Raw genomic sequence first — 25,721 nt, 5'->3', positions numbered from 1 at the left:
ATTAACAGAGTGTTCCTTCGCTTTACTGGATCCTGCAGTGGAAGGTAATGAATCTGCTGTTTAGAAACGCTGTGGCGGTTTATGCAACACACAATTAAAGATGCAGAGTGCTGTGTGGTTCACTTTGAAATCTCCAGAGCCTGAGGGAGAAACAATCCCTTCCAGCTCCCTGTCAAGACAGAGCAGCATAGCAAGCCTGCAGGAAGCTAGGGGCATGAGGGCTGACTAGTTACTGAGAACTACAGCACTGCACAGCAAACTCATATACAGTAGGACTGCATTGCAATATCAGTTTGCTGAGCAATGCTGTATTGCTTAGTAACATAGCCAGTCACCATGCCTCCAGCTTCCTGCAGTATCATAGAGTATGCCCATGCACAATGACCTGCCAGATAATTCAATTGCCTTCAGATTGATTTGTGAAATAGAATATCATTGAAAACTGATTTGCATTAAGACGGCCCATCTGTACATGAAATCACGGTTATACCAGATGTCTTTTTATATAAATTACTTCAGCAGACATTAAAGCAATGGAGCGTGAAGATGCAAAATGAAAGCAAGACGTTTTATAGCAGTTCATCTAGGGGAGCACTTTGTTTAGAGAACTTACAGTAAGTGGCCCCTGAGGAAATCCAGATGCAGGTTATGCACTTAAGTACTTATCAAGTATAATATAAAGTAGATGCACAACCTGCAAGCTATTGCATTGAAAGAAGCTGGCCCTCGACTCGTGTACTGCTGTGGGGGTTCCAGTACTATTTTAGGACAGCTTCAGACTGGCATCAGTTTGCAAAGCTGAAGGCAGGAACTCAGAACTCAGCTAGACCCCATTGTGTGTGTCTGTAGTGGATTTAAATCTTTGAATCCACTGCATATTTCGTAGGGCAAAATTGTAACTTGGCATACCCAAAATTAGTCTTTTCGAATATTTTTTTTTATTATATAGAGAAACGATGAAAATCAAATGTTGGTTTAAACCAGTTCTGTATTTTGAATTGATTTCTTGACAGCAGATATGTTTTCTTTTAACCAGAAATGAATTCTGAAGCCTACAAGAATCAGCATGTGTCCCATGTTTTATGAATAGGCTGCAGCTCATTATTAATGCTGTCTCTTTCCGAACTCTGCGTGTTCCAATGTGTCCAGTAGACTTTGCCAGCAAGGCATTTAGAAGTAACTTGGTTGTAAAGTGGAAATACACCACCAGCCTGAACCTGTTTGCAGAGGCTGTGTCTTCTTAAAAAATATCATCATTCCAGTTTGAATGTGTAATTATTACTGAGTGCCTTGTTTGAAACATTATATTTATTTCAGATTTTAAAGACAAAAAGCATATCAAACAGGACTGAAAAAAGACCCTCCACAGAAATATATCTTTACATCTTTACAGATGAGCAAAAATTTGTATTAATATTGTGACTGGAATCGCTCCCCACCCCCCCACCCCCCCCCCCATCCTCTTTTTAAGGTGTTAGTTTTTACCTTTTATTCCAAAGGGAGTTTTACTGTTTAATGGCCAGATAGTGTTTTTCACTATAATTTAAAAGAAAATACATGGTTTTCCTTCTAGAGAAAATCATTATTATTATTTTATTTTTTTTGAGAGTTAATGAAGTGATCATTGTTCAGCATCTTACAAGACTTAAAAACAATCCTTTTGGTAATAAAAAAAAGGGACATGTGAAATGCATCACTTGGCTGAAGAAGCTGGTTCAAGCTCCAGTTCCGTCGCGATCCTCTCCATCTTTTCCAGCTCGCTGACGATGTTCAGCACGTCAGCCTCCATCGTCAGCACAGCCGCTTGCCTGGGAGGGGACGACTCGTCTCTCTCTATAACCACGTCGCAGGTATCCCCCAGCTTGTAAGTTATCTTCTTGGTAACGTTCCAGCTGCCGTAGTGGTGGATGCCTGCCAGCTTCAGAAAGGCTTCCGTTGTCATGTTTCTTCTATCCTCGGCCGTCAAAGCAATCTGCAGGCACTGGGCCAAGCGCTCAATGATCTCTCTGTCTGTAGTGAGCTCGCAGTAACTGAGGTCTGTGTCCAGACCAGGAGCAGAAGAAGTCACTGAACTGCTGATCAGGTGATCAGAAGAAGAAACTTTTTGCTGTCCCTCTCGGGTTTTCGACGAGATGTCTCCTTTAATCTCCTGGTCGGCCTTTCCGCCTGCCCCGTTGGTTTTTAGATTGCCGGCACTTTCTGGTGGGCTTGCTTGAGATTCCCGCTGCGCTTGTCCGTAGGCTTGGTTGAAGTGTGCCCTCTGGCCCAGGATCAGGTGCCAGTGCCTGTTTCGTTTACTGAGCCACACCTGATTGGCCGCCAGCGTGAATGACTCATTGTCGTAGTATTGGTCTTTGATGGTGACCTCGTCCACACAGAGGGCCCCAAGCTGTCTGAGCCTTGCCTGGCTGTGCTCCCCCAGCCAATACCGCAGCTCCACATTGACTCTGAATGACAGGCTCTCTTCAGCAGCTTCCTCCTGTGGTTCCATGTTCACCCTCTGCAGCAGCATTTCCTAAGGAAAGAAAAAAAAAGCAAACCAGTAAACAAATCAGGCTCCAGCACTGACTGCACACACTGTTAAAAAAGAATTAACAAGCTTTTGCCCGAGCATTAGATAAATAACCCAAGCTATGTACATATTTATCTTTTTTTTTTTTTTTTTTTTTTTGCATTTGTATAACTTTCCAAAGCTAGACTTTTTTTAAGGTAGTTTGTATCCAAGTCAGAAAGTTGCAGTAGCTCCAGGCTACAACATTCATTCAAGGTTACAGGAAGCGCCGGTAACGTTAAGGGACAAACAAGCCCAGTCTTCTTTTCTGCAAACCCATTAATGCATGTTTATGTTATCAACGGATTTCACAGACCCTGATTTTGCTATAGACCTGCCATTAATCTGGGAGCATGTTAACATGTAATCGCTGATGCGGTTACTTTAGTGACTACACAGAAGTTTAAATTATATGCATTAACAACGAGGTGCACTGAATTTAAAGTGTAATGTAATTGATATTTTTGTATACTTATTAAAACTGTATTTTGGTGTATTTACTATGCAAGGCCAAGGAACACATTTTCTTGCAGCGTTTAACACTTTTTTTTTTTATTGGCAACACGGTGCAACTTTTGACTTCTTTTAAACTGTTTCAGTTCAGTAAAGAAGCTGGTGTTCGTGCAATTGCTTCAGCGACGCACAGTAAACCGAAACGAACGCCTCCTGCAGTGTGCTGTGGTTTCAGTTCCTTGTGCTAGCTGTGCTGGTGTGCAATGTAACGCTTCTTACAAGTTCAACGTGCTGAGAGAGGCAAAGCGCCTCCAGATCTAATTCTGCTTGTCACCTCCTTCCTCTAATCTCTTGACAGATCTGTGACTCTTTTCGCTGTTGGGTTACGCTGGTGTGTTTTCTTGTAAGTGTGTCTGAAGCCTTTGTTTGGTGCAGTACTGTACTGTATGCGTGTGGATTCGAGTGTTAAGATTAGATGACTGTGTTTACTGCATGACACATTTTCATCTGAAGACACCGTGTTTATGTATGTGATTTAGACACTGCCTGTTCCTACACCTTCCGTTACAATAACTGAATGATTTGATCATTTTAATCCTCTTTTTTTCAGATCCCTTGTGAAATTACTATGCACCAGTGCAGGTTATTGGATCTTTTTGATTTTAATTCAAAATGTTTTGGTGCATAAAATTGAGTTTTATCTTGCAAACACTGATTTCGTTCAGCTAGTAGCTACAGTGGTAACAAACATGCAAAGCAGTGGGTAAAACATTTCAGTTCACAGCTGCTATCAGAGAGTGCAAGACCTCAAGCAATCACACTTACAGCCATGCAGTTTCAGACACTACATCCTTTTCTATCTTATTGCATTTCTGATTGGTCGTGCAACCTCTCTATATTCTGCACTAAGCAGTCTGGCCAGTTCTACTGAAACCCACAGAGCTTGTTGCTGAAATCAATGCTCGCAGAAGGTTAATACAATTGTGCATTTTTATTCCCCTCTTATTATTTTCGATCCTACTTGCCTTGTTTTAAAAGGTTGTCCTTTTGTTTTAGCCTTGCAGCGGTTCCTAAATTATCGACTCCTTAGCTGGAAAAGGAAAATGCAGTTTCTGTCTTCAGAACAGGCACATAAACGTCTTCAAATATCAGGGCTGTCTTAGCAACTCTGCAGTAGCTAAGAGTAGTGTTGTGTTTGTGGATACCTGAGTGGTTGGCATGGCTAAGCTTTGCAAACTTTGTGTGCTCTTTCTGCATTGTGTTGGATTAGCCAATGAGATACTGATATTGCTGGATTTGATCCCCAACCTCACACCAGTACTTTCAGCATGTACAGGGGTTAGACAGAAGATCATGAGCACCTGCCATGTGCAGCACATACTTGCCTGCCCCTCAGATACCTAACCTGATTCGTTATGCAGATGGTTATCCCCGACATGTATTCCACTGTATACAAAGGCTGACCCCCCCCCCCCCCCCTCGATGTTTGCAAAGTGCTTTTAGTCATGATGTGTAAGACAGTAGACTTGAGGGACTTTGATGGATGGCTAAATGCAAACACTTGGCTGGCAGGTACTTCAGTTCAAGTTCATAATGAAGTGCTAACTTGCTCTAAAGTCATTTTGCCATTGTATATGAAGCAGTGGTTTCTGTGCAGAAATGCATATGCAAGTTTTGATCAAATGTATGAATCTGTCTTATCTGCAGACACAGCACAATTTGTAAAGTGAAATAAAACAGCTGCTTCTTGTTTGTGTCTCTCAAATGGCAGTGTTGTGTTCTTTCTTTTAGATTCCTCCATCGACGACCCCCCCCCCCCCCCCCCCCCATGTGTGAGGGTTTGCACTGACTGTCTAAATGGATCCGCTGAATAACCGAAGTGAGAAGCAGAAATACGAATGTGTTTACTTTGCAATGGGACAGATTTTGTACTGAAGACAGGTAGCTGAAATGCATAGAAACCAGAGAGTGAGGGAGTTAAGTGCCCTGTAATTAAACTGGCCATCGAAACATTGCTTTCATTCACTGGTCTCCAGAGACCATTTACTTCCAAGAGGCTTGTGCTGGTAAAATACATTCCAACAGTGCATTCATGAATTAATTAATGTGGCCATCAGACCTTGTAATGTTATATAGTGTAGGATTCATGTAATCTGCTTCTATGTAGCTAATTATTTAAACGGTGAGTTATCTTCACTTATAGATACAGCACTGTGTACTACTGAACTAATTAAATGATGTGGGGGAAATGTTTGCATGGGTTCCTTAGTGCTGTAAAGTGCTCTCAAAAGATCGATCAAATCATAAGGGGGGGGGAACACTGGTGGTGAAAAAGGCAGAGAATTGAGGAATGGCCAGGTAGTGTACAATCGCTGGTGGCAGTTTGAATCTTGCTGTACTGTGCATGTCGATCTTTAGATGTACATCTTTAGATCTCAGATGCAGTGTCATTTAACTGCTCTGAGATCGAGAGAGTTGGCAAGTCAGTGTGTTTAAGTTTCCTAGCTGCTTATACAGTAGTACAGGGGGTGCAGTGGAGATATCTGGCTCTGGAGTCTGGGTTTCAGAGCGCGCTGCTGAGACAGCCTTCTCTAGGTCACTGTCCGCTTGATAAAGGGGTCCTGTCTCCCTCGCAGCGCGTGAAGGTCATTGTAGCGGTGCCTGAAATGGATATTTTCTCACATACCGCTGAGCACTAAGCAGGAGGCAAAATACTGTGAAGTCTTCTACCAAGGACTTGGGTTCAAAGATCTGCCATTGCTGTGCTCGTTAAACTGTTATCTTTTAAAATAACAACACACAGCAACATGACTCGACTTCCTGACTGAGTGGAAACCATGACGACCAAAGATGCCAGCGCTTAAAGAGTGATATAGAAGGGGGGGGGGGGGGGGAGATTTCACGTTGATTTGGGATTCTGTTGATGGAATTAAATGCTTTGGCTTCCTCCACCACACTTCTGCATTGATCACTCGGATTAATTGCAATAGCATTTACCTTTACAAAGCAACCCTTTGATCAAAATAGCCATGCAGAGCACGATTTAAATATCCACGCACACACTGCTGAGCGCTATTCAGATTAAAAGGTGTTTTTTTTGTTTTTTCCTTCTCCTTGTGGGTGACCCCAGTGTCTTGGTTGCTAGTAAACCGCCTTTGAAACAGTATTTCATTTATTCTCTGCCACAGAATCCCTGGGCAGGGTTTGTTTTTTATCTCAGCTGGGCTATACGGATAAACTGCATTTATAATTTATACCTGTTTTTAATACGAGCCCTCGTGCTGTTTTCTATATTAATGTGATCATGTGATCATAAACCAGGTCAAGGGGCAATCCAGCTGAGTGGATTAGCCTTTATTTTTATCCTCAAAGTGGAGTTTTATTTCACTCAGGTGTCAAATTTGAAATCAGTTTTGAGCTGCACCAAGACTTCAAAGGGATCTGTTCGATCTCAGTCCCACTTTTATCCTGGGTCGATAATTGGCTGACAAAACAAATCTTTGTGTTCGCTGCGCATTTTAGAGATGAAAAATAAATAAGAAACCATGTTGATGTTGATTCGGTGAGCTACACGTCACAACACAAAGCTTGCAGCACTACCCGGGTCCCTTTATCATGTGAAGTTTAAGAAGAAAAAGCGTGTGTGTGAATTACTTTAATGATCAAAATGGAACACAAACGAATGAATCCGGATCTGATGCATTCTGTTCTGCACGCTGTTTAGTTTCCTGATAACGTGGTCTGATAGGAGGTATCCATGTCAGCATTCTTTCAGATTCTTTCTTCTTTTCAGCTTCTTGGAATAGTTGGCCCTGAGCTATTTGGAAACCTATTTGAATACCAACCAGCTTCCTGGTGCCAACAAGTATGCCACTCTGTGTGACTGTGACTGTGTGTGTGTGTGTGTGTGTAACATTGCGTGGTTGTGTCTGTGGGATTGTGTGTGTCACTCTCTGTGTGTATGTGTGAGTAAGTTTATGTGTGTCTCCCCCCCCCCCCCCCCCCTCCACAGCAGAGCTGATTCGTTCCTCTCGCCACGGTGCCCTTTTCTTTGAAGAAGCACTTCACTGGGTTGGCATAATGCTCAGTCACCACTCCACACATTTCAATTCCTTCCCTTGTTTAATTAAACAGCCTTGGTTGCACACTGTTACCACACGATGCATTGGAATAATGAATGAACACGAGGGGTTCACGTTCACGGGGCAGGTCTGTCTCCGGGGCTGTGTACCCCGATTACACAAAATAAAGCGGGTCGCTGGTGACCCCTGAACAGACCAATGATCATTCACCCTCCCTTCCCTTTGTGAGCATGCTCTTCTCATAGCAGCTAATGGCCACAGGCTAGAGTCACGTCATTGCACGTTCTCAGAGACGCCCAGGGAGGCATGCAGGTGTCTGGTTCACTTCTCTTTCTTCTTGCTCCGTTGATTCCTCGGCAGCGTTTTTCTGTTGTTTCCTGGTGGATAACGACAAGCTGGGGAGGAAGGAGGAACGTGCGTTTTACACACAAGCGTTGCACTCCCAAAGACCAGATTGGGTTCCTGTACAGGGCGGACCGTGTAGGTTGACAGGCCTCTCCTCTGGTGTAAGGCGAGGCACTGGGTGCAGATTGCTACCATCTGGTGGCCAAGTGTGGCATTACACATTGAGAAAATGGGGCAAATGATGTTTTTTATTTAGTTAAACTCAGATTAACCCTTATGCAGGAATTAAAAAGTTGTATTATTATTATTATTATTATTATTATTATTATTATTAATATTATTACTACTACTAGTAGTAGTAGTTTATGCTACAGGAATTCTATTAATTTAATTGTTTATTTCAGTTATTTACAGCCACATTATTCTGCATTTATTGAGATGTGGTGTAAATGCTATACTAAGACATGGTACAATAGTAATGCACATTTTTCTCCAGTGCTTATCTAGACAGGGCATGCTGTGGAGAGTGTAGCCTGTGAATGGTAAACTCTGTGCCTTTGTTAATTTGACATCCTCCTCCCCACTGCAGCATTTAAAAATACAAGGCCTCCGCTGCCTTAATCCCTGACCCGGACTCACTGTAATTGAATTACAGAGGAGGCAGAAATGCCAATCCACACTCCTGCTGAACTGTAGCCGTGTGACTGCAGGGCGACTGCGCCACTGATGTCACACAGCAGATTATCATCTGGAATTTCCTGGCTCTTGATTGGTGGATCTGATTTACCCAACGCACAGGGCAGGGAAGAGCACCCCTTTCATTGCCTGCAACACAGAATTCACAAAAAATCACATGCTAAAGATTTGGACGAGTCCCGCAAACGCTGCAGTGCCCTAAATATTATGCAGAACTGGTAGGCGGACACATACGTACCATGACCCACTTTCTAATACCCTTTCATTCATTGTTTTCAATGTGTTTTAGTTGCTTCATTCAGTTTTGTTTAGCCAGGTTACTCTAGAGGGCAGTCTAGCATAGCTGTTGTACTTGTGAAGGGGTGCTTGTGTGTTTCTTTTGACTGCGATTAGTTGCTTGGTCAGTGTTTGTGTTAATGGAAATCATGACACCATGTTAACTAGGTTTACATTTAAAACGGTACACCGGACTTTCTAAAGCATGAAAAGAAATCTGTGCATTCATTACCAATGCCATTAGTAAGTAAACCAATTAAGTTTGTCTCCAGATTTGAAAACTATTTTTAGCTTTGAAAATGTGCAACCTGTGCCACTGAATACATTTCCAACTCGAGCACTAGCACGACGGAGTAAACAAATTCACTAAAACATTTCCAGCTCACTCTCCAGCAGCATCCAGCACACCCCCCTGAAACACAGCAATCAAATGCGCTTAACGAAACAGCACACAGACCAGCTACTGCTCCAGGGTACGCGAGGAACCGAGCGCTTGCTGTTCAAACAGGTTCTTCTGAAAATGCACTGGAGAGTGACTCAAGTGTCACGAGGAGGGAACTGACTATTTGAATGACCAGATCCAGCCTGCTGGTAAAATTGAAACCCTGTTCTGTGCACCTTTTTAGTAAATAAGAAAGTTAGCATTCGTGGGAGGCGTGTCCCTTGTGTCAGAAAGGATTACAAAATATATACTTTTGTGATTTATAGTTATTAATTTTTTTATTACATAATATAATTTTCATTGAAATATTTTTCGATTGCTTTATATGGGGAAAGAAACTGCATTCTCATATGGAGCTGTCATGCATTTGCGTCTTCATATGTCCCCATATAAAGACTAGAAGAGTTTTTACGCGTCCTCATTAACTAGCTGGTCCTGCTTTCTTTTTCTCTTCCTCCCTGTGTGTTGCAGAGATGGATCCGGAATCCAGTTGGTGCACCAGCTGAGGGTGAACTCCCCCCTGCTCACAGCCTAGCGGATAGCATGTACAAGAGGAATGGTCTGAAGTCCAGTGTGGTGGTCACCTCAGCCACTCCAGAGGTAAGACTTCAACACTTCCACTGCATGTCCAGTGACCCTGCCTCCAACGGTGTGAGAGTGCCTTCTGTGAGCACAGTGGGAGAGCAAAAGGCTGTGCGCCAAATGAGAAGAGGATCGGTTGTACCTATTCTTATCAGTCATGTCTGCATTTCTTTCCTATGCTGGTGTTTTTTGCAGGAAGCACCTGTAGGTCTGATACTTTCAAAGAAGGACCTTGTAAAGTTAATAAATAACCTCCTGAAATATTGGTTTCGACTTGACATGCTGTTGTTTATTTAGAACTAAAAAACACAACCCTAAAGGCCCACCAATCGGCTTCTCTCTCCTCCACACCAACTACAGCAGTGTTGATGTACAGCGAGCGTTACAGCACTGGCGATGGTTTTAAAAAGGGGGGGCACTCGGGTTGCTTGTGCGAATAAATAAAGTGTTTTAAAAACCTTGGTTAGCGCTCCATTAAACAGCACTACGATAATGTTGCTGGTGCTAATAGAAAGTAGGAAGATGTGTTTTGAACTCTGTTAGCACACCTTTGAAGGGGTGCAGTTCTAATGCAAGCCCTTGATTCCGCACTGCTGTAGATGTGTCTGTCTTCTTCAGAGGCGTCTAGGCTCTGGCTCCCCTCTGGTTCTCTCCACGCTGATGGCTCTCCTGTGCGCTGGAACGCTGTCCTGCTTGTAGAGAGACACGTAAATCAGACGGAGCTTTTCTCATACAAATCCCAAATGCCTAGCTTGTAAAATGCAGTGGTGTGTGTATGTGTGTGTGTGTGTGTGTGTGTGTGTGTGTGTGTGTGTGTGTGTCTATATATATATATATATATATATATATATATATATATATATATATATATATATATATATATATATATACATACATATACATACATACATACATACACACACACTGACTCTTAATATTCCAGCATAGTAATTTTGCTGGTGTATCATTTAGTAATATCGTTTTTGATGTGGGATCATTTTAATATTATTATTATTTGATATGGAAGTATTTTCCCAGGCCAGTCCTGTAATATTTTTATTATTAGCCCCTAGATGGTCCACTGGCTCAGCTGTTAACATTCAAGAGGACGCTGTGCTCTGACGTCTGTTTTTCCTGTACAGTTTGTGGAAGCGATTTTGCACAGGGCCTCACAATAGTACACCTCATGAATGCAAGTGTGAAGGGAGTGAGCAGTGACAGCATTCAAGGGAGTGAGCAGTGACATTCAGCCAGCAGAGGGCATGGTTTCCCAAGTACTGCTGGTACAGAACCTGCAGTGCTGGTAATTCACGGCTGGTGACTGAGGCTATGGAAATACATCAGCAATTCAAAAACAAACACTTGAAAATGTATAGTAGCACGAGTTTAAATAAATAAATACATACATTAATGCATAAATTAAATGAAGGTTAAAGCCAGATAGCAGAAATGCCAAAACAAACAGTGGAGGTACTTGCATGCTTTTGATGCCATGGCAACGATACTCACTTATTTCTATTTAAATCCATTGTGTTTGTGATGTCAAAGTGATGTAAAAATCTTGCATTCATTTCTATTTAAACCTCGAGGCGTCATGGTATTGAGTCTATTTATCCATTTATTTTCATTTATTACTTTTCTATCTATCTATCTATCTATCTATCTATCTATCTATCTATCTATCTATCTATCTATCTATCTATCTATCTGTCTATCTATCTATCTATCTATCTATCTATATTTTACATGGGATCTACACTACCAGAAATGACACTCTTTTATAAAGGCTTTTTTTATTCATTATTTGAATCTCCTTTGTCTATCTAGTTTTAAGAAAGAAGTCGATTTCTTGACTATTTCAAATAAAGGTGTACTCATTTTCCTCAATGACGGGGGTTGCTCTTGTGCGGAGGGTGCTTATGGATGTGCTGTTTCTTCCTCCTCCTCTCTCAGGGCAGCAGCAGCTCGGACTCTCTGGATGGCCGCAGTGTGGACTATGAGAAGAGCTACGACGCGGTTGTGTTTGACGTGCTGAAGGTTACTCCGGAGCAGTTGGCTGTAAGTTCTGTACACAAGCTTTGTAGCAGCAACAAGATAACAAGGTAGCAGCAAAAAATACTTCCAAGTTGCAACAGAAAAAGGTCCAATGTATACTTTAAGGTAACAACTACTGTTTAGAGAATTGTGATTGGTCATTCTGAAGTTCTGGGTGACGTGCTGTGTTATGTGGGAATACATTTCGATTTTTAAAATTTGAACGTCCTTATTTTTCAGAGCCAGATAACGTTAATGGACGCACCGGTATTTAAAGCGATACAACCCGAGGTAAGCAGTCATTCTGTTTTTTTTCATTTTATTTGTTTGTAGTTGCTTCTTCTGGATCGCTCTTCTAGAAGTGTTAACCAAGGGTTTGAAATCGCTTTTTGAATTATTATTTGGCCCTTTTTTTTCATTTGGTTCTTGGCATGTCTTTCGCAACACAGTGGGGAAAAAAAGACTCCTACAGTATGTTCCAGGTTTGAATACGAGCTTGATTAGCCAAAGTGTGTAGGCACAGTTACAGGCTCAGGTGTGTCTTATTAAACTCCTGGTGAAACCAGGAGTGGATCCAACTGCTATGCAATGGGAGTCTTATTGCCATCCCTGCAGTAATATTAAACAATCTAATACCAGGTAAACTATTAGCACTCCTTTAACACAGAGATCCCTATGTCTGCTGGTTTTCATTCCAACTCAATTACTTAATCAAACCCTTAATTGAACTAATAAGGTGCTTTAATTAGACCTTTTTAAATTGTTCTCAGCTCTTAAATTGCCGATTTTTCAAGTTACTTATAAAACTGTATAGTTAACTTGAAATCCCCAACTGTTTAAAAGCTGAAAACAATTTAAAAGGTCTAATTAAGCTAACGAGTAGTTCAATTAAGGGTTCAGTTAAGTAATTGAGAACTCAGTTGGAATGAATACCAGCAGACACAGGGGTCCAGCAGGACCAGGGTTGGGAAGCGCTGCTTTAACACATTTAGACAAGCATGTAATCCCACTGCACTTCATACAGGACAGCTGATCAAGATCACTCCCCATACTGTGTGTAAAGTGCATCATGTTTACAGTGTGCTACTGTTCTGTGTGGATGAGCATCTTGCAATGCCGCCCTGCAGCTTACAAGGTGGTGCGGTGGTGCATTGTTCAAAGAGCTGTAACTTGGGTGCAGACCTCCAGTCTAATAAAGACTTGCTTCCCCTGACGTGCCCGATCAGTGACCCTGGAGGAAGAGAGAGACATCATTGCGGATCAGTGCCATGCTGTCTGGGTTATGCGAGACCGCAGCATCAGCCTCAGTACAATTGTGTGGCGAAAATAACCACACAAAAGCACTCCCGACGGGAACTTAAGACACCAGCCGCTGCCAGGCAACGATTGTTTAAAACCAAGCGTTGCAAAATTCCTGTTGTGCCGGGCTGCCTGCGTGACTCGAATCTGCAAGCAGCGGGCTTGTCTGTTTTTTAAATTGCATGTCAACGTTAAGCCTTTGTCCCCTTTTAGCGGGCGAGGGGAGATGTAATTAAAAGATGCGCGTTGCAGAAGCGCAGAAAGAGAAACCGCATTTATCACAAAGTAACGTGTTGACAGATCCTGCTGTGATCCCGACAGCACTGAGAGCCCCGTTTGGGGGCGTGTAAGGATACTGACTGGCGCGTTGGCTGCTGTGGCTGTCTGTATCCAGTGGTATTGTAAACGCTTGGCACAGGGAACGTAGATCCCTTTTTTTCAGTGAACAATAATCTGAATTCCACCTTTTCCGCACATGAGAGCTTGAAGGTTTGAGAGAGGGGTTGTGTCTCTAAAAGCAGGACCTCTCTCCAGTCCCAAGAACGGACGCCACAACTTTGAAGGTTAAGATATATATATATATATATATATATATATATATATATATATATATATATACACTGTACTTCACATAAAATCTTATGGACATTGTAAGGAAGTCCCAGACCTGTAATATTGTGGTGCCTACAGTAAATTCTATGGATGTTAAATTTGTTATTTTATAACAGAACTGTGATGTGTAAGTTAGATAGCGAAATATACAGAGTGCTGTATACAATTGAGAAAGAAAGCTCATATAAACATACCAGTCCATCTGATAAAAAAAAAAGAAAAATACAAGACGCAATTTGACATTTTTAATAACATCATGGTTTTATTCTTTCGAAGCTGGATGTCAAATATGCGTGTGTTTTTTATTTGTGGTTTGCGCTACTGCTGCGAAATATATTAAAAAAAAAACAAAAAAAAAAACGAAACAGCCCAACGACACTGCTGAGCGTTTCCATCAAGTTGAGCCAAACTGGCCGTTGTGCAGACGGAGTCCTGCTTCTGATGGAAAGTACATTCTTCAGACGCCGAGTCCAATGCCTGTGTTTTTCTTTCTTTTTCTTTCCCTTCTACGCCCATCCTATACTTAATTAATCTTACAACATGTCTTCCCAGTCCTACGAAGAACAGAATGTGATTGAAATAAGAGACCGGGGTGTCATTTAAGATAAATAGTGGCACGATTGAGAAGTGCAGTATACCTGCCAGGGACAGCTTTATAGTTCTGTAACAGGAGCATGTTTTATGTCTCCTTCCCCCAAAATAATTTGTGCAAACTATACTTAAACAGCTTGATAAATCTGGCTGATAGGAGCCAGTATGTTCTTGTCTCTCTATCAGAGTGATCAAACTTGGATTTTAAATTAATTTTGTTTCTGGAAATAAGTTAAAACTTAGAGGAAACTAAAGTAGACAAACGTTTTGGCCAGCGTGCCACCTTTGCTGTACGGTACTCTGAAGAACGCTCTAGCCAAAATGCGCGTCTGCTTCTACGTTTTTACCTTAGAATTCTGATTGAGCGTTTTTGAAGTCGTGTCTGTGAAATACACTATCCAATTATAACACAAAACAGAATTCCAGACTTTGTGAAGGTTAAAGTATTTTTCGGAGTTGTAATTATTTATTTTTTCACTAATGAAAAAGCACAATGTTTCTGCATGGCTTGGCTGTCAGAAATGTCGGTGTGAGGTGTGTGTGTGTGTGTGTGTGTGTGTGTGTGTGTGTGTAAGGTGTGTGTGTGTGTGTGTGTGTGTGTGTGTGTGGTACAGAATGGAACACACTTTGTGGTCACAGCATAGCTCTTATCTAGACAAAGGTCTATGGACCAGCTGCTGCAGAGTTTGGCTTCACGAGCCTTGTGGTTGGAAATCTGCTGAAAAAGTCTTTTCCACTCATTTTTACTATTTTTTTTCTTCATTTCATCTGGGTTTTTGCGTGCAGTAGCTTCAATATTTCCCCGTCTTTGTTTTATGAAAATGGCTGAGGTTGTTTAATTTGATACATTTGAGAATGTGAACACTCTCGTCACTGTGTGGATAGAAGAGGCGAGGGTTTCCTGTAGTATTTACAGAAGTGTGTTACCATTAATGATAATTACCATTTAGTTAAATAGTAACTAGCTGTGTCTACACCACAACTATGTGAGTGATTATAGTCTCATTTAAGGCAGTTTACCTAAGGCTCAACAGACGCTAATCCTGAACTATTTTATGTTAAGCCCAAGATCAGTGTTAATGATGGTCTGTTGTGAAACCCTCGCTCAGAGTTTTTTTTAGTATTTCTCTACATTGCACCCTCGCTATCTCACGAAAATTGGATTTTCTAGTGTGGCAAGTTAATTCGCATGGATAAACACTGGACGTTTTGAGACGGACCGTGCAAGCGGGAAGTCTTTTTTAAACAAACGGATTGGAACAGGTTTCTTTTGATACTAGCAAAGACGCAATAAACTGTGCCGACTACACCACTTTCTTGAGATGTGCTTCAGAGATTATTCCAAAGTGACCAGTATAGTTACCAACTTGAACAATGCAATGAAAGAAGCTGGCATCCTACTCACTTAACAAGCTTTTAATGCACATTTATCAAGCCCACAGCGGAGGAAACAGCGAGTGACACCCCCCCCCAGCCTGCTTCCTGTGTGGATTCCACTGGTTTTTATTCATAAAAGACTAGCAGTAAAATCACCAGTCCTCTGGAGCGCAGCCCGGTGGAGAGGATGAGTCAAGTCCTGGCGGAGGAGAAGGAAAATGGTAGCTTACAGACGCTGCCCTCTCGCACTCCTTTCTTCTGACATGACAAGCAGTGAAAGAAACTAATTGAATCGCAGTTTGGCAGTACGAACAGAGCCAGAGATGTGGAAAGCAATTGCTCACACAGCTGCTCCTGGTTTGTGAAACGGATAAAGTTACCAGTGTTGGAGCCACCTGTAGAGGAAGGTATCTTCCTGACCCATGACTGCTTAATGAAGCTACTGTAGCTGCTTCCTGTGCAGCTGTGGCCAAAAGCAGATATGTATGTATATATGAACATCATTTCAGATCTTTTATTTAACATCATCATGTAATCAGAGCAACTACAAAATGATATCGCAAAAGTCGAAATGTCACATTTTTTTTCAATTTTTGTCATGTTTTCGTTATGGAAAACTACAAAGAGGTGTGTAATTCAATATGTTAGCGTAACGTTATTCAGCAGATTTCATTCAACTTTACGAAGCAGAATGAGTTCATTCTATAGGGTGAAGCGAAGCTTTTGTCCAGGGCTGTGTTCTCCATAAGACACCAGCTGCCACCTGGAGCTCATTTCCACAGGCTGGTCTTTCCATTGATTTGGGATCGATGGATCAGGTTCATTCAGCCTGCTGTCAGGGATCTCAGTGGAGGTTCAGGGACGGTGGTGCTTCAGTATGCACGGGGCTGGCTATGGATTACCAGTGTTGTGAACCTCAATGAACGGGGTTTACAATAGTATTTCTATCCTATACTATGATGTATTTTGTTAAAATGGGAATAGTACAGGTTTCGAGGCAATCGGATTGTTTTTCCCACACTAACATAATTACATATCAATCAATCAATCAATCAATATTTATTTTATACAGCGCCTGTCATAGTGGACCACCATCACAAAGCGCTTTACAAGATAATGAGGAACCATGCATAATACATTAAATACAATGATACATTAAATACAAACAGTACAAATCAATACAAATACATTAAATACATGCAGAATACATAAGGTACAAGGCTAGGATGTTCATCTGTTTAAATTATCTTCAGATGATTTTGGATTTTATGAACTGCAGTGCCATTCAGTGATGTATTTAACCCTTCATGTTAGCGACCCTGTGTCTGTTCATGGTAACCTTGTCCATGTTCATGATGAACTCATGGTTGGGTTTGATGTTCTGATTATCTGCTGGCGAGCAGGAATTGGAACAGATATTTCTGTGCCTCTTCATGAGCACCCAGCAGGTTTATAAACTCCCGTGCAGGGTTAGCAGATACAGGAGCGAAGACAACAGAGAGCCCACTTTAGAACGTTGCCGTAAAGGGATTTGTTTATCGGACCGGTTTAACCAGCTCCTCAACCAGCACAGAGCCTCCCAAACCAGTAAACCACCAGCTCTGAGCAGCTCAAACAGGGCCTCCTCTCCGTTTTGAATAGACGTGGAGTGGAGCATTAAATTCATGTTTACGCCAAACCAATTCAATTGGAATTACTCAGTCTCTTTGTAATTTGGATTGTGTTAACCAAAAAATGTCCGTCTGCAAACTGAGCATGGCATATGGCCCTGATTGTGGTTTCTGCTTGATTTGTTTAGTCTGCCACACTGGAGTAAATCCCTATCTAGCCCACTGTCTTGTGCTATTGTCTGCTCATACAGAGAGACAGAAACCAACATCTTTTGAGGCCTTTTCCCTTTTCAAGCACTATTATCTGTTCTTATAAATGCGTCTTCCACGCTGTTCTAATGAGCGTGGCATGTGTTTAGGTAATATCGCTGTTTTATTGGTGCTGGTAGTGAAACACAGCTTTTATCGTCCGACGAGAGAAAAAAAAACGTTTGTCTGGAAGCTGAAAAAGAAAAAAACAGTCTGGTAACCATGGAAAATGGCTTTAATTTTCCCAGCCATTTGGAGCAGATTCCAGCACAAGTTTGTATGAAAATGTCAGTAAATGGATGTAATTAAACACTTTTTTTTTTTTGACCACCAACTTTCCCCAAATGAGCCAATTAAAAATGAAAAAAAAAAAAAAACAAAAAAAAAAAACGTTCTTTCGCAAGCTAATGGTGACCCCACCGCGTCCCTCTTACAGTACTGCAGTGTTCTCTGTGTTGGATTACATTCCTGCTGGAAATGCGGTATTCAAAATAACATTAGCAGCTGAGGATATACTCTCCGGGGGAGGGGGTACCTTTCATTGAGGAGGAGGAGAAACCCAAGGAATTCCAGCTGCTTCAGCAAACAAACCAACTGCCTGCAGCGCAACCTTCTTTTAAATGTCCCATTAATTGCATGGTGGAGCACTTTTGGATTAGGTCGTACACAGTGCTCCCACTGTTGCGTTACTTCTCAGTTCGCTACATCACCCCCTACTGGCAAGGCGTTTGGCGATCCTCTCGAACAGACGCTTCCAGGGATGGCCTCCAGAGGGCGGTAGCTCGCGCACATCCGCTGTCGAGCTCTTGGGTGTAAAGAAGCGATCGGCTTGGCTGTGGGATCGGAGGACACCCACTGGCCTTCGGTTCTGCTGAGCTGTTGTGCGGGGTTGTAGCGTTTAAGGGAATACATTTGGATGTTTGAAATATGGGAAAAGTACAGGGAGGTGAAAAATGTAGCAGTAGGGAGAAAAGAAAAAAAACTACTTCAATCTGGAATGAATCGGAGGCATCAGATCTGCTTCTGCGCTGCACAGCATGGGACTGGTATGAACTTGGCGCACACTCTGCTGTATGCTCGGTTTTGTGCGTTTTTCTGTGATTTGTATTCTCCTGCTGCAGGGAAGTGTTGAGTGCAAGTGAAGCTCGAAACACCCACTGAAAAAATGTGACAAGAATTCAAATCTGTCGCCTTGAGTGAAGAGAGTGGTTTATTACACTGGCAGCGTTTGCTTTAACATCCCTCTCCTACACACTGTACAAGAAATGAAAAAAAAGGTTCATTTCAATACACATGCAGTATGCATGCGGATTTCACTGTATGAATACAAATTGGTATTACTGGTTATAAATAACGGGTACGGCTGGTTTCACAGACCCTGATCAGCACTAATCCTGGACTAGCTAATGTAACTTCCATTGAGGTCTGTGAAACCAGCCACTAAAGAAACATGAAATACATGACATAATGCATAGTGTGTGGTCTGTTCTTATTAGTGTTATAGTTAGATTTTGTGCAAGGAACACCACATTTTTAAATGTGGAATGATTTTAAGATAATGGCTTCAAATGAACCTTATACTGTCCTGGTATTGCTATAGTTAATGTGTTATTGGGATCAATTTTCCACTGTGGGCAAGCTGCCCATGTAATTCATTTCTTATGGAAGTGGGTAATTGGCATGTGATTTGAAAACATAGACCATAGTGTGTTAGGAGCCAGCTTCCTTATGATTCGCAGTCCTTTGGGACTCCGCTTGCTTGTAAAACAGTGGTGTTATTTATCTCGGGTTGCATGGTAACTCATTTAGTTTCTTCTTTGTAAAATACTATTCATCTTTCGAACCCTGCATGTGCTTTCTCTTTGTAGCAGTAAATTAGAAAAGCACACCTGTTTCTAAAAGTGTCTCCGTTTTTATTTATTTTTTTCTTCGATTAACTGGAAACTCCGGGCACTTTAATAATCGCTGAATAAATAAAACGAAGGGGCAAATTTGTATTTTCTTTTCTTTTTTCTTTTTTTTATTGCACAGTTGGAACCTCTACGTCGGCAGCACTCAGAAGCTTTGAATTGAATTTGAAATTCATCACAGCATTGCCCCCTGGTTTCAGTGCGAAATACCCCCGGGGGTGAAGTTCTTCGTAATGAGAGGAAAAGCACTGAAAATAAATCTCTAACAAATTGCCTTTTCCAAAAGCCCCCAGACGGTGGGTTCTGTTTAATGAAAGACAGCAGTGTTGATGTTCGTGTTCCTCCTTGTTTTAAAAGACTTCTTTAGGGAGGGAATTCAAATCCATCACGTTCCATGCGTTTCACAGGTGTGTCTCCCAATCAAATGTGCAAAGTGTCTGTGTGTTTCAGCAGCATCAGTTTCAAAAGGAGCACTGCGGTCTGGAGTAGCATTTAAAAAGCCCCTCTCTCCTTGTGTCTGGTTGGTTTAAATTTCCACTGTATAGCAATTATAATTGAGCTTGTCGGCCAGCTTCATTAGCCCTGTGTTCACGGTAAATGTGTCTTTATTTAGGGTTTGAACCCCCTCTAAAATGCCACTGGAAGGCTGATATTGTAACCGGGCCAAACAGCTCTGTGTTTTCACCCAGGTCTTGTTTTCATGCGACACCTACCTGCTAATTTGAAGAATTCCTTCCTTCTTTGTGGTGCACGCCAGTCATTAAATAATCTCATGTAAAGCCACTGAGTTTTGAAACGTGCTGCGCCTATTATCTCCACATGTGAAAACTGCAGAGCGTGTGAAATTGTATCCACCCTTCAGATTTAAAAAAAAAAAAAAGGTGCTGCGGTCTATGAATCTTTTTAGCTTTTTAGCTTTTTTCAGTGAAATCTTAAAAGCACATGCTCAGGTTCAGGCTATGGAAAAGGCATTGATCCCAGGGAAATCAAATTGGGAGTGGGAGGGTGTGTGTTTATTTCAGTGGGGATTGGATAATACTGTCATTGAACCATCGGCTGGAAATCAAGTGAGATTTTTGCATTTAAAGAAGAAAAAAAACACAATCGAAAATATATATTTAAAAAAAATATTTAAATAAAGTGGCAGGTTTTTGTGATCCCATATTGCTAATATCAGGCATGGCAATAAGACTCCTGTTGCACAGCAGTTTCACCCATTCCAGGTTTTACTTCGAGCTTGATTAGCCACAGTGTATAGGTAACAAGCTCAGGTGTGTCTCATTAAACTCATAGTCAAACCACTAATGGATCACACTGCTATGCAATGGGAGTCTGATTTACTTGAAACAGGCATTCCTATGGGTTCTGTAATTTTAGTTTTTCAAAATGTTTTATATGTAAAATACAGTTGTCCCATGTTATAAAAGCAATGTTATACTTCACTGGAGTTCCAAGGTTATGACTTTTCATTAATCAGTAGATCCTTGTAAATGCCATTTTTGCCTTTCTCTTTTAGAAATAAAATTATAGCTGCAGTCACAAACGTGCCAAATGAAAAAGAAAGACGACGTTTTCTGAAGTCTGCAGTCCGCTCGGGGTCCGGTGGTGCCAGAGAAAGCAAAGCAGCGCTTGACAAGTTTATGAATTTATCTGCTTCCATCCTGGCATTTGCCGTTTTCGGGTCATTCTCATAACATGAAGGATAAATATTTAGCAGCCTGTATCTTTTATTACATCTACTGTGTCGAGAACGGTTGAACCTTGTGGAGAGATTAAAAAAAAAAAAAAAAAAATATTGAGTACATATGGTCGTCGTGAGACCGGCTTTTGCACTTGGTAAATGCAAAATAAAATAGTATTTTAAATTAGGAGGGTAAGAGAATGCGAATTTGGATTAGACTCCCTTTGTTTTCATAATGCATACATTTGAAGTTGAAGCATCCCAAACAGATGCAACGCAAACCCAGCCCAACAATTTCTTTACAGTTTTTATTTGACGGCTGTTTCAGAAATGATACAGTGGAAAATCATACAAGTTCCTTACACTGGCTTCAGGGTAGGGTTTGGGATTTTTATTGGGGTATGCTGAGATCATCTGTCGAAGCAATTGTATGTCAAATAAAGAAAGACACAGATGTGTGAGGAATGCGTATGGATGAGATTTGGAGATCAGGTATGTTACAGAAATGTGTGTCTTATTTTTGACAATGCAATAAATTAACTAGAATAGTAATGTCCTTTTCAATTAACACAATAATTCTATAATGAAAACCTCCAATGGTACCAATCGGAGTCCCAAGTGTTTATTGTTGTCCTTTTACACATACATAGTATTTTTTATTACTTTCAAATTGAGCACAGGATGACATCAGTGCACACCATTAACAGTGAGCATTTATAGCTGCGAGACAACTGTAGACGGCTCCTGGTTATTAAGAGCCTGGGGAGTTTTCAGTCATACCTGAACTTGAGGCTCGAAATAAGGATTCACGAGTCGTTGGCAGCCTCCCACGCTATTGCTCTGGTCCTCAGCGGGCGATTGCAAAACCTGCCTTCCTCCAGCAAGCTCTCGATGGCTTCCACAGGCAGCTCTCATGATGTCACATGGCTGTCGATGAGGAATGCATAATGACCAGGAGAAGAGTGTAAATATGTCAAGATTTTATTACAGTGAAGGGACCGCGGGCCCCAGAGCTCACTTCAATGGCAGACCCTCAATCCACGGTTTGCTAATACTTCAAATGTGTTTCCCCATGAATTGACGTCGTTCCCGCTACACGCTGCTTGGAGCATCAGGAGAGATGGGGTTTGTTCATGAATAAAACCGTATTCTGTTGTTTCACTCCTCTGCCAGCAAAAACGGCAGTAAATTACAAAGGGTGTGTATTGAAGTGAACCTGATAATTGCACATGAATGTCGGCGAGTTCCAGACTGCAGCAAAACACAAAGCAAAACCATGTTTGCACTCATGAGCTTTCCTGTTTGAAGTTTGATATTGCTCTGCATACACGCTACAGTATGTGTTCCTTCTGAATTCCACTCGAAGGTGTCTCTTAGGTTACAGCGGATTCCACGACATGTAACGGAATGCAGACGAGCCCGGCTAGTTTGAGGCAAGGTGCAGTTTTGTAATCGTGATCTGTGAAAAAGAGGGAGTACTGCTAATCGAATTTATTTATTTAAACTTTTTAAACAAAAGTTGTACCATCTGGCAGGTGAATATTGGGCTTACACATATGGGTATGAGCATTGAAATAACCTCTAAAATGAATTTGACCAGCTTTTCAAATGATCCTTTGATGCATCATTATTGGAATAAAAGCAGAGCACAACCTGGAACCCACAGCAGCCCTAGATTGAAAGCTTAACCGACCGTGAACCCCCAGGTCACCTTCAGTGTCTGGGTCTAGACGAGGTTTGAAGCACAAGCTGGCACGTGCAGCGCTGATCTGAGGTATTTTTTTCCATGTATTCAAAGGTTTGAAAGTATTAAACATGTATGCGAAGCATGCCAAAGGAGATCAGAAAGACGGGGAAATGTTGACCAGCGTCTGACTTATGAGGAGCCTGCTTTAGATTACCAGGCAGGATTTTTGGTTCTGTAATACAATATTTTTAATGTTCCATTTGGAACAGAAGAGAAGACAAGATAAGCTTCTAATTATTTTCAAGTGCTTGGGATCTCAGAAAAGGCAACCCAGCTGCTACCAGGTATGGAAAGCACAGACTCTGTTTCACAGAGTATTCATTTCAGAATTTCATTTCATACAGCAGGCGTTCGCAGTCAGCTGACTGGATGCAGTATTCATCTGTCATTTTATTCATTGGGAGCTCAGGGTTTTGAGATTGTATTTTTCAGAGACGATGGAAAAGCACATTTATTCAAGGCAATTAGCACTGTTTAAACAGGTATTAAGACCTAAATACGAGGGGAAATGGATAAATCTTTCAAACTGAAGACCGTAGGAAGGAGGCGTGGCTTCTTTTTGAAGTGGTCGTGATCTTTGTCGTTTTGTGCTGTGACTGTATGATATTATTAGTTGTATTGATGAGCAGGCTGGTTTGATGTCAATCCGGGCCAGAAGGCAGTATAGAGAGTCCAGACACAGATTGCAGGTACAAGCACAGAGCACATTGATTTTAATAGTCAAATGCTCCCGAACATACATCTCCTAGTTCCACAGTTCCATTCTATCAACACACATGCCACAGAGTCAGGCTGTTCTGTTATTGAACCCACGTTATTCCAGATGCATACAAGGTCTACTCAGCTTTCCACCCTCAACACAACTGACAGATATTCAGCAGCACAACCTGCTAAAAAAAAAAAAAAAAAAAATGTTACTACAGTAACCAATTAGGAAAGCGTCATTACAGCGGTCTGTGGATTGTAGATTGTGAGTTTAAGTTCTCATGGAAGGTCAGGGGCAGTGTCACTGGCTACAGCTGGGCAAGATCTGAGCCATTGTGTGTTAATGTGAACTACTACTACCAACCACTGACCTCTCTCAAACAGACGCACCTTGATTCCCTTTTCGAACCCAAGTCCCTGGAGGCACACCCCCGAGTAAATGGGTGAAGTTGACGTAAGTTTCACAGTGTGTTGTTTTTTTTGGTTGCAGGAGCTGGCTAGCTGCGGGTGGAATAAGAAGGAGAAGCACAGGATTGCACCCAACGTCGTCGCGTTCACAAGAAGATTCAATCAGGCAAGTGCTCTGTAAAGCCCCGCGGGTATCTGGGGAATCGGCATAGGCAACAACAGGGCAAAACCAAGCACGGAACCCGATGAGAATGTTCAGAAAACGCTACTGGAACTACAGAAGCGCTAAACGTCTTCTCGTTCTACATTCCCGCCGATGACCTGGTAGCAAAAACCAGGCTGCCTTATCAGCGGTGATGATAACCATTCTTCATTAAACTAACAAAAATGAAATACGGTTTAAGGAGCTGAAATTATATTAAAAGATTCCAGACTTTTTTTTTTTTTTTTTTTTTTACTGCTGGCAGTTTCAACAACAGATGTGAAATCGCCAGCCAGTAATAGAAGAATTCTGTCAGGTCCCTGCAGTGCTGTAAAATGTATAAAAACGTACAGCCCAATCAGATATCTGAGGACTAACAAGCAGCATCATTGTTTCCATCATGCGGGGATATGAGTAAAATCCACTGAGCTTTCTGTGATTTCTAACTGAAAACGAAAGAAGGCTCGATCCTATCTCGGGGTGTAGTTTGTTACATTTCCACATTAACATTGAACAGGTTAGATTAGCACTCCAGTAAACTGCAGCTCTGCATGCTACTTGCGGTAAAAAATACCCTGCAAATGTACAAATTGAAGTTTTTGTATGTTATTGATCAGAGGTGAGGGTCAAACTCCTTATTCCCAGAGCAGTGTGATCAGGCTGAATTGATTGACAGTTTAGCCTGGTCATATGTAGAAAAGGAGGAGCAGGGAGAGAACGCCACCGTTCAATCTGAGGATGTCTGTGCTCTCTGTCCCTTATCCTGTCTGAAGAAAACACATTTCCAGTGGCGTTCACACGCGAGATGGGTTGTCTTTTTAGTAGATGTATTTTTTAAAGCCAAGAAATAATTTCAAACAAATGTTGCGTGTCCACTGAAAACTTAAGCTAAATTAAACAGGCGCTTTCAGAACATGGTTTTGTAATTTTCAATCAAACTCCCAGTTGTCATTTATTTTTTTTTCCCCCCGCAGGTGATGATGTTCTGTTTTCTTACGTTGTTAAGGGGAGAGCTGTTTTCCAAGGAATGGCCGCGCCTGTTTGGAATTAATCACGTGCTGTGGAGGTTTAATCCGTCAACAGCCAGCTCGAAAAGAGAACCGTTACAGGCTTTTGTTCTGAAATGATTGTTGCGTCGTTCTCAACATTAAACAAGCCAACGTTTCAAGCCTGCCAAAGCTGTTTCATTTAAGAACAACTTATGGATATCTTTCTTTTTGCAAAAAAAAAAAAAAAATAGGAAAAGATTGTTTAATCGGTCAGGAATGATGTTGTTGTCAGGACAGAAAAACAACAACAGCGTTATCAAGTTCTGCATACTTCATGTTTCTGAGAAGGGGAGAGTGGGGTCAGGGGTCGGCCAGTTCATCTGTAATGAGGTCTCCAGAGAGACTGTCGGAAAATATACGTTTTAGTAATTGCAGTAGAAAAGCCTACAAACAAAAAGAAACGTACTATTGTCATATTTTAATCATTTTATTTTTACCTAGTATTAGCACAAGCAACCTTATCAAAGGATTTTGTTTTTTCTTGTGTCGATGGTGGTCCAATGGTCTTGCTGCCTTCCGATCAGGTGACTTTCAACACAGGAAGTAAAAAAGACAGCAGCTGTACAGCTGTTTTTTTTTCTGGATCTGTCTACTCAAACTATCTGTAAATCCTGAATTAAAGTAGGAAGAAAAACTAGCAACGCACTAACAGGTTTGTTTCATGACAAGAAGTAAGATTTTTTTTTTTTTTTTTTTAAAAACCCTCACTATGACACCTTTTAAAGAGCAATGCCATTCCCTGATCTCAAATCTGAACTCCCTTCCGGTTGATTTCTTCCTCTCTCCCCTGTAGCCCTCTATCACAGTTCTTCTTTGAACT

The 25,721-nt window shown here is 41.5% G+C and overlaps 2 protein-coding genes across 3 annotated transcripts in view; one reads left to right on the top strand and one right to left on the bottom strand.

The window, feature by feature from the left end:
• Positions 1-1,458: 1,458 nt before the first annotated feature.
• On the bottom strand, positions 1,459-4,196 carry LOC131702900 (uncharacterized). The gene is made up of 2 exons (XM_059005398.1): positions 4,030-4,196; positions 1,459-2,515 (listed from the first exon to the last, which is right to left on the bottom strand). Exon 2 carries the CDS (start codon positions 2,510-2,512, stop codon positions 1,694-1,696), a length of 819 nt encoding a protein of 272 aa, XP_058861381.1. The 5' UTR covers positions 2,513-2,515; positions 4,030-4,196; the 3' UTR covers positions 1,459-1,693.
• A 609-nt stretch (positions 4,197-4,805) lies between these two features.
• The window catches only part of LOC131702899 (ras-specific guanine nucleotide-releasing factor RalGPS1-like), a 122,327-nt gene continuing 101,411 nt past the window's right edge, over positions 4,806-25,721 (top strand). For both annotated transcript variants that reach the window (XM_059005397.1, XM_059005396.1), the window contains exons 1-5: positions 4,806-4,883; positions 9,317-9,445; positions 11,381-11,485; positions 11,702-11,752; positions 23,733-23,816. In XM_059005397.1, the coding sequence (XP_058861380.1) occupies positions 9,389-9,445; positions 11,381-11,485; positions 11,702-11,752; positions 23,733-23,816 (297 nt within the window). In that variant the 5' untranslated portion in view covers positions 4,806-4,883; positions 9,317-9,388. The remainder of the gene's footprint in view (positions 4,884-9,316; positions 9,446-11,380; positions 11,486-11,701; positions 11,753-23,732; positions 23,817-25,721) is intronic.

The sequence above is a fragment of the Acipenser ruthenus genome, chromosome 31, assembly GCF_902713425.1.
Source record: "Acipenser ruthenus chromosome 31, fAciRut3.2 maternal haplotype, whole genome shotgun sequence".
Lineage (NCBI taxonomy): Eukaryota > Metazoa > Chordata > Actinopteri > Acipenseriformes > Acipenseridae > Acipenser > Acipenser ruthenus.
Note: the sequence above shows the minus strand (reverse complement) of the source record. Positions and strands in the feature narration are given on the sequence as shown.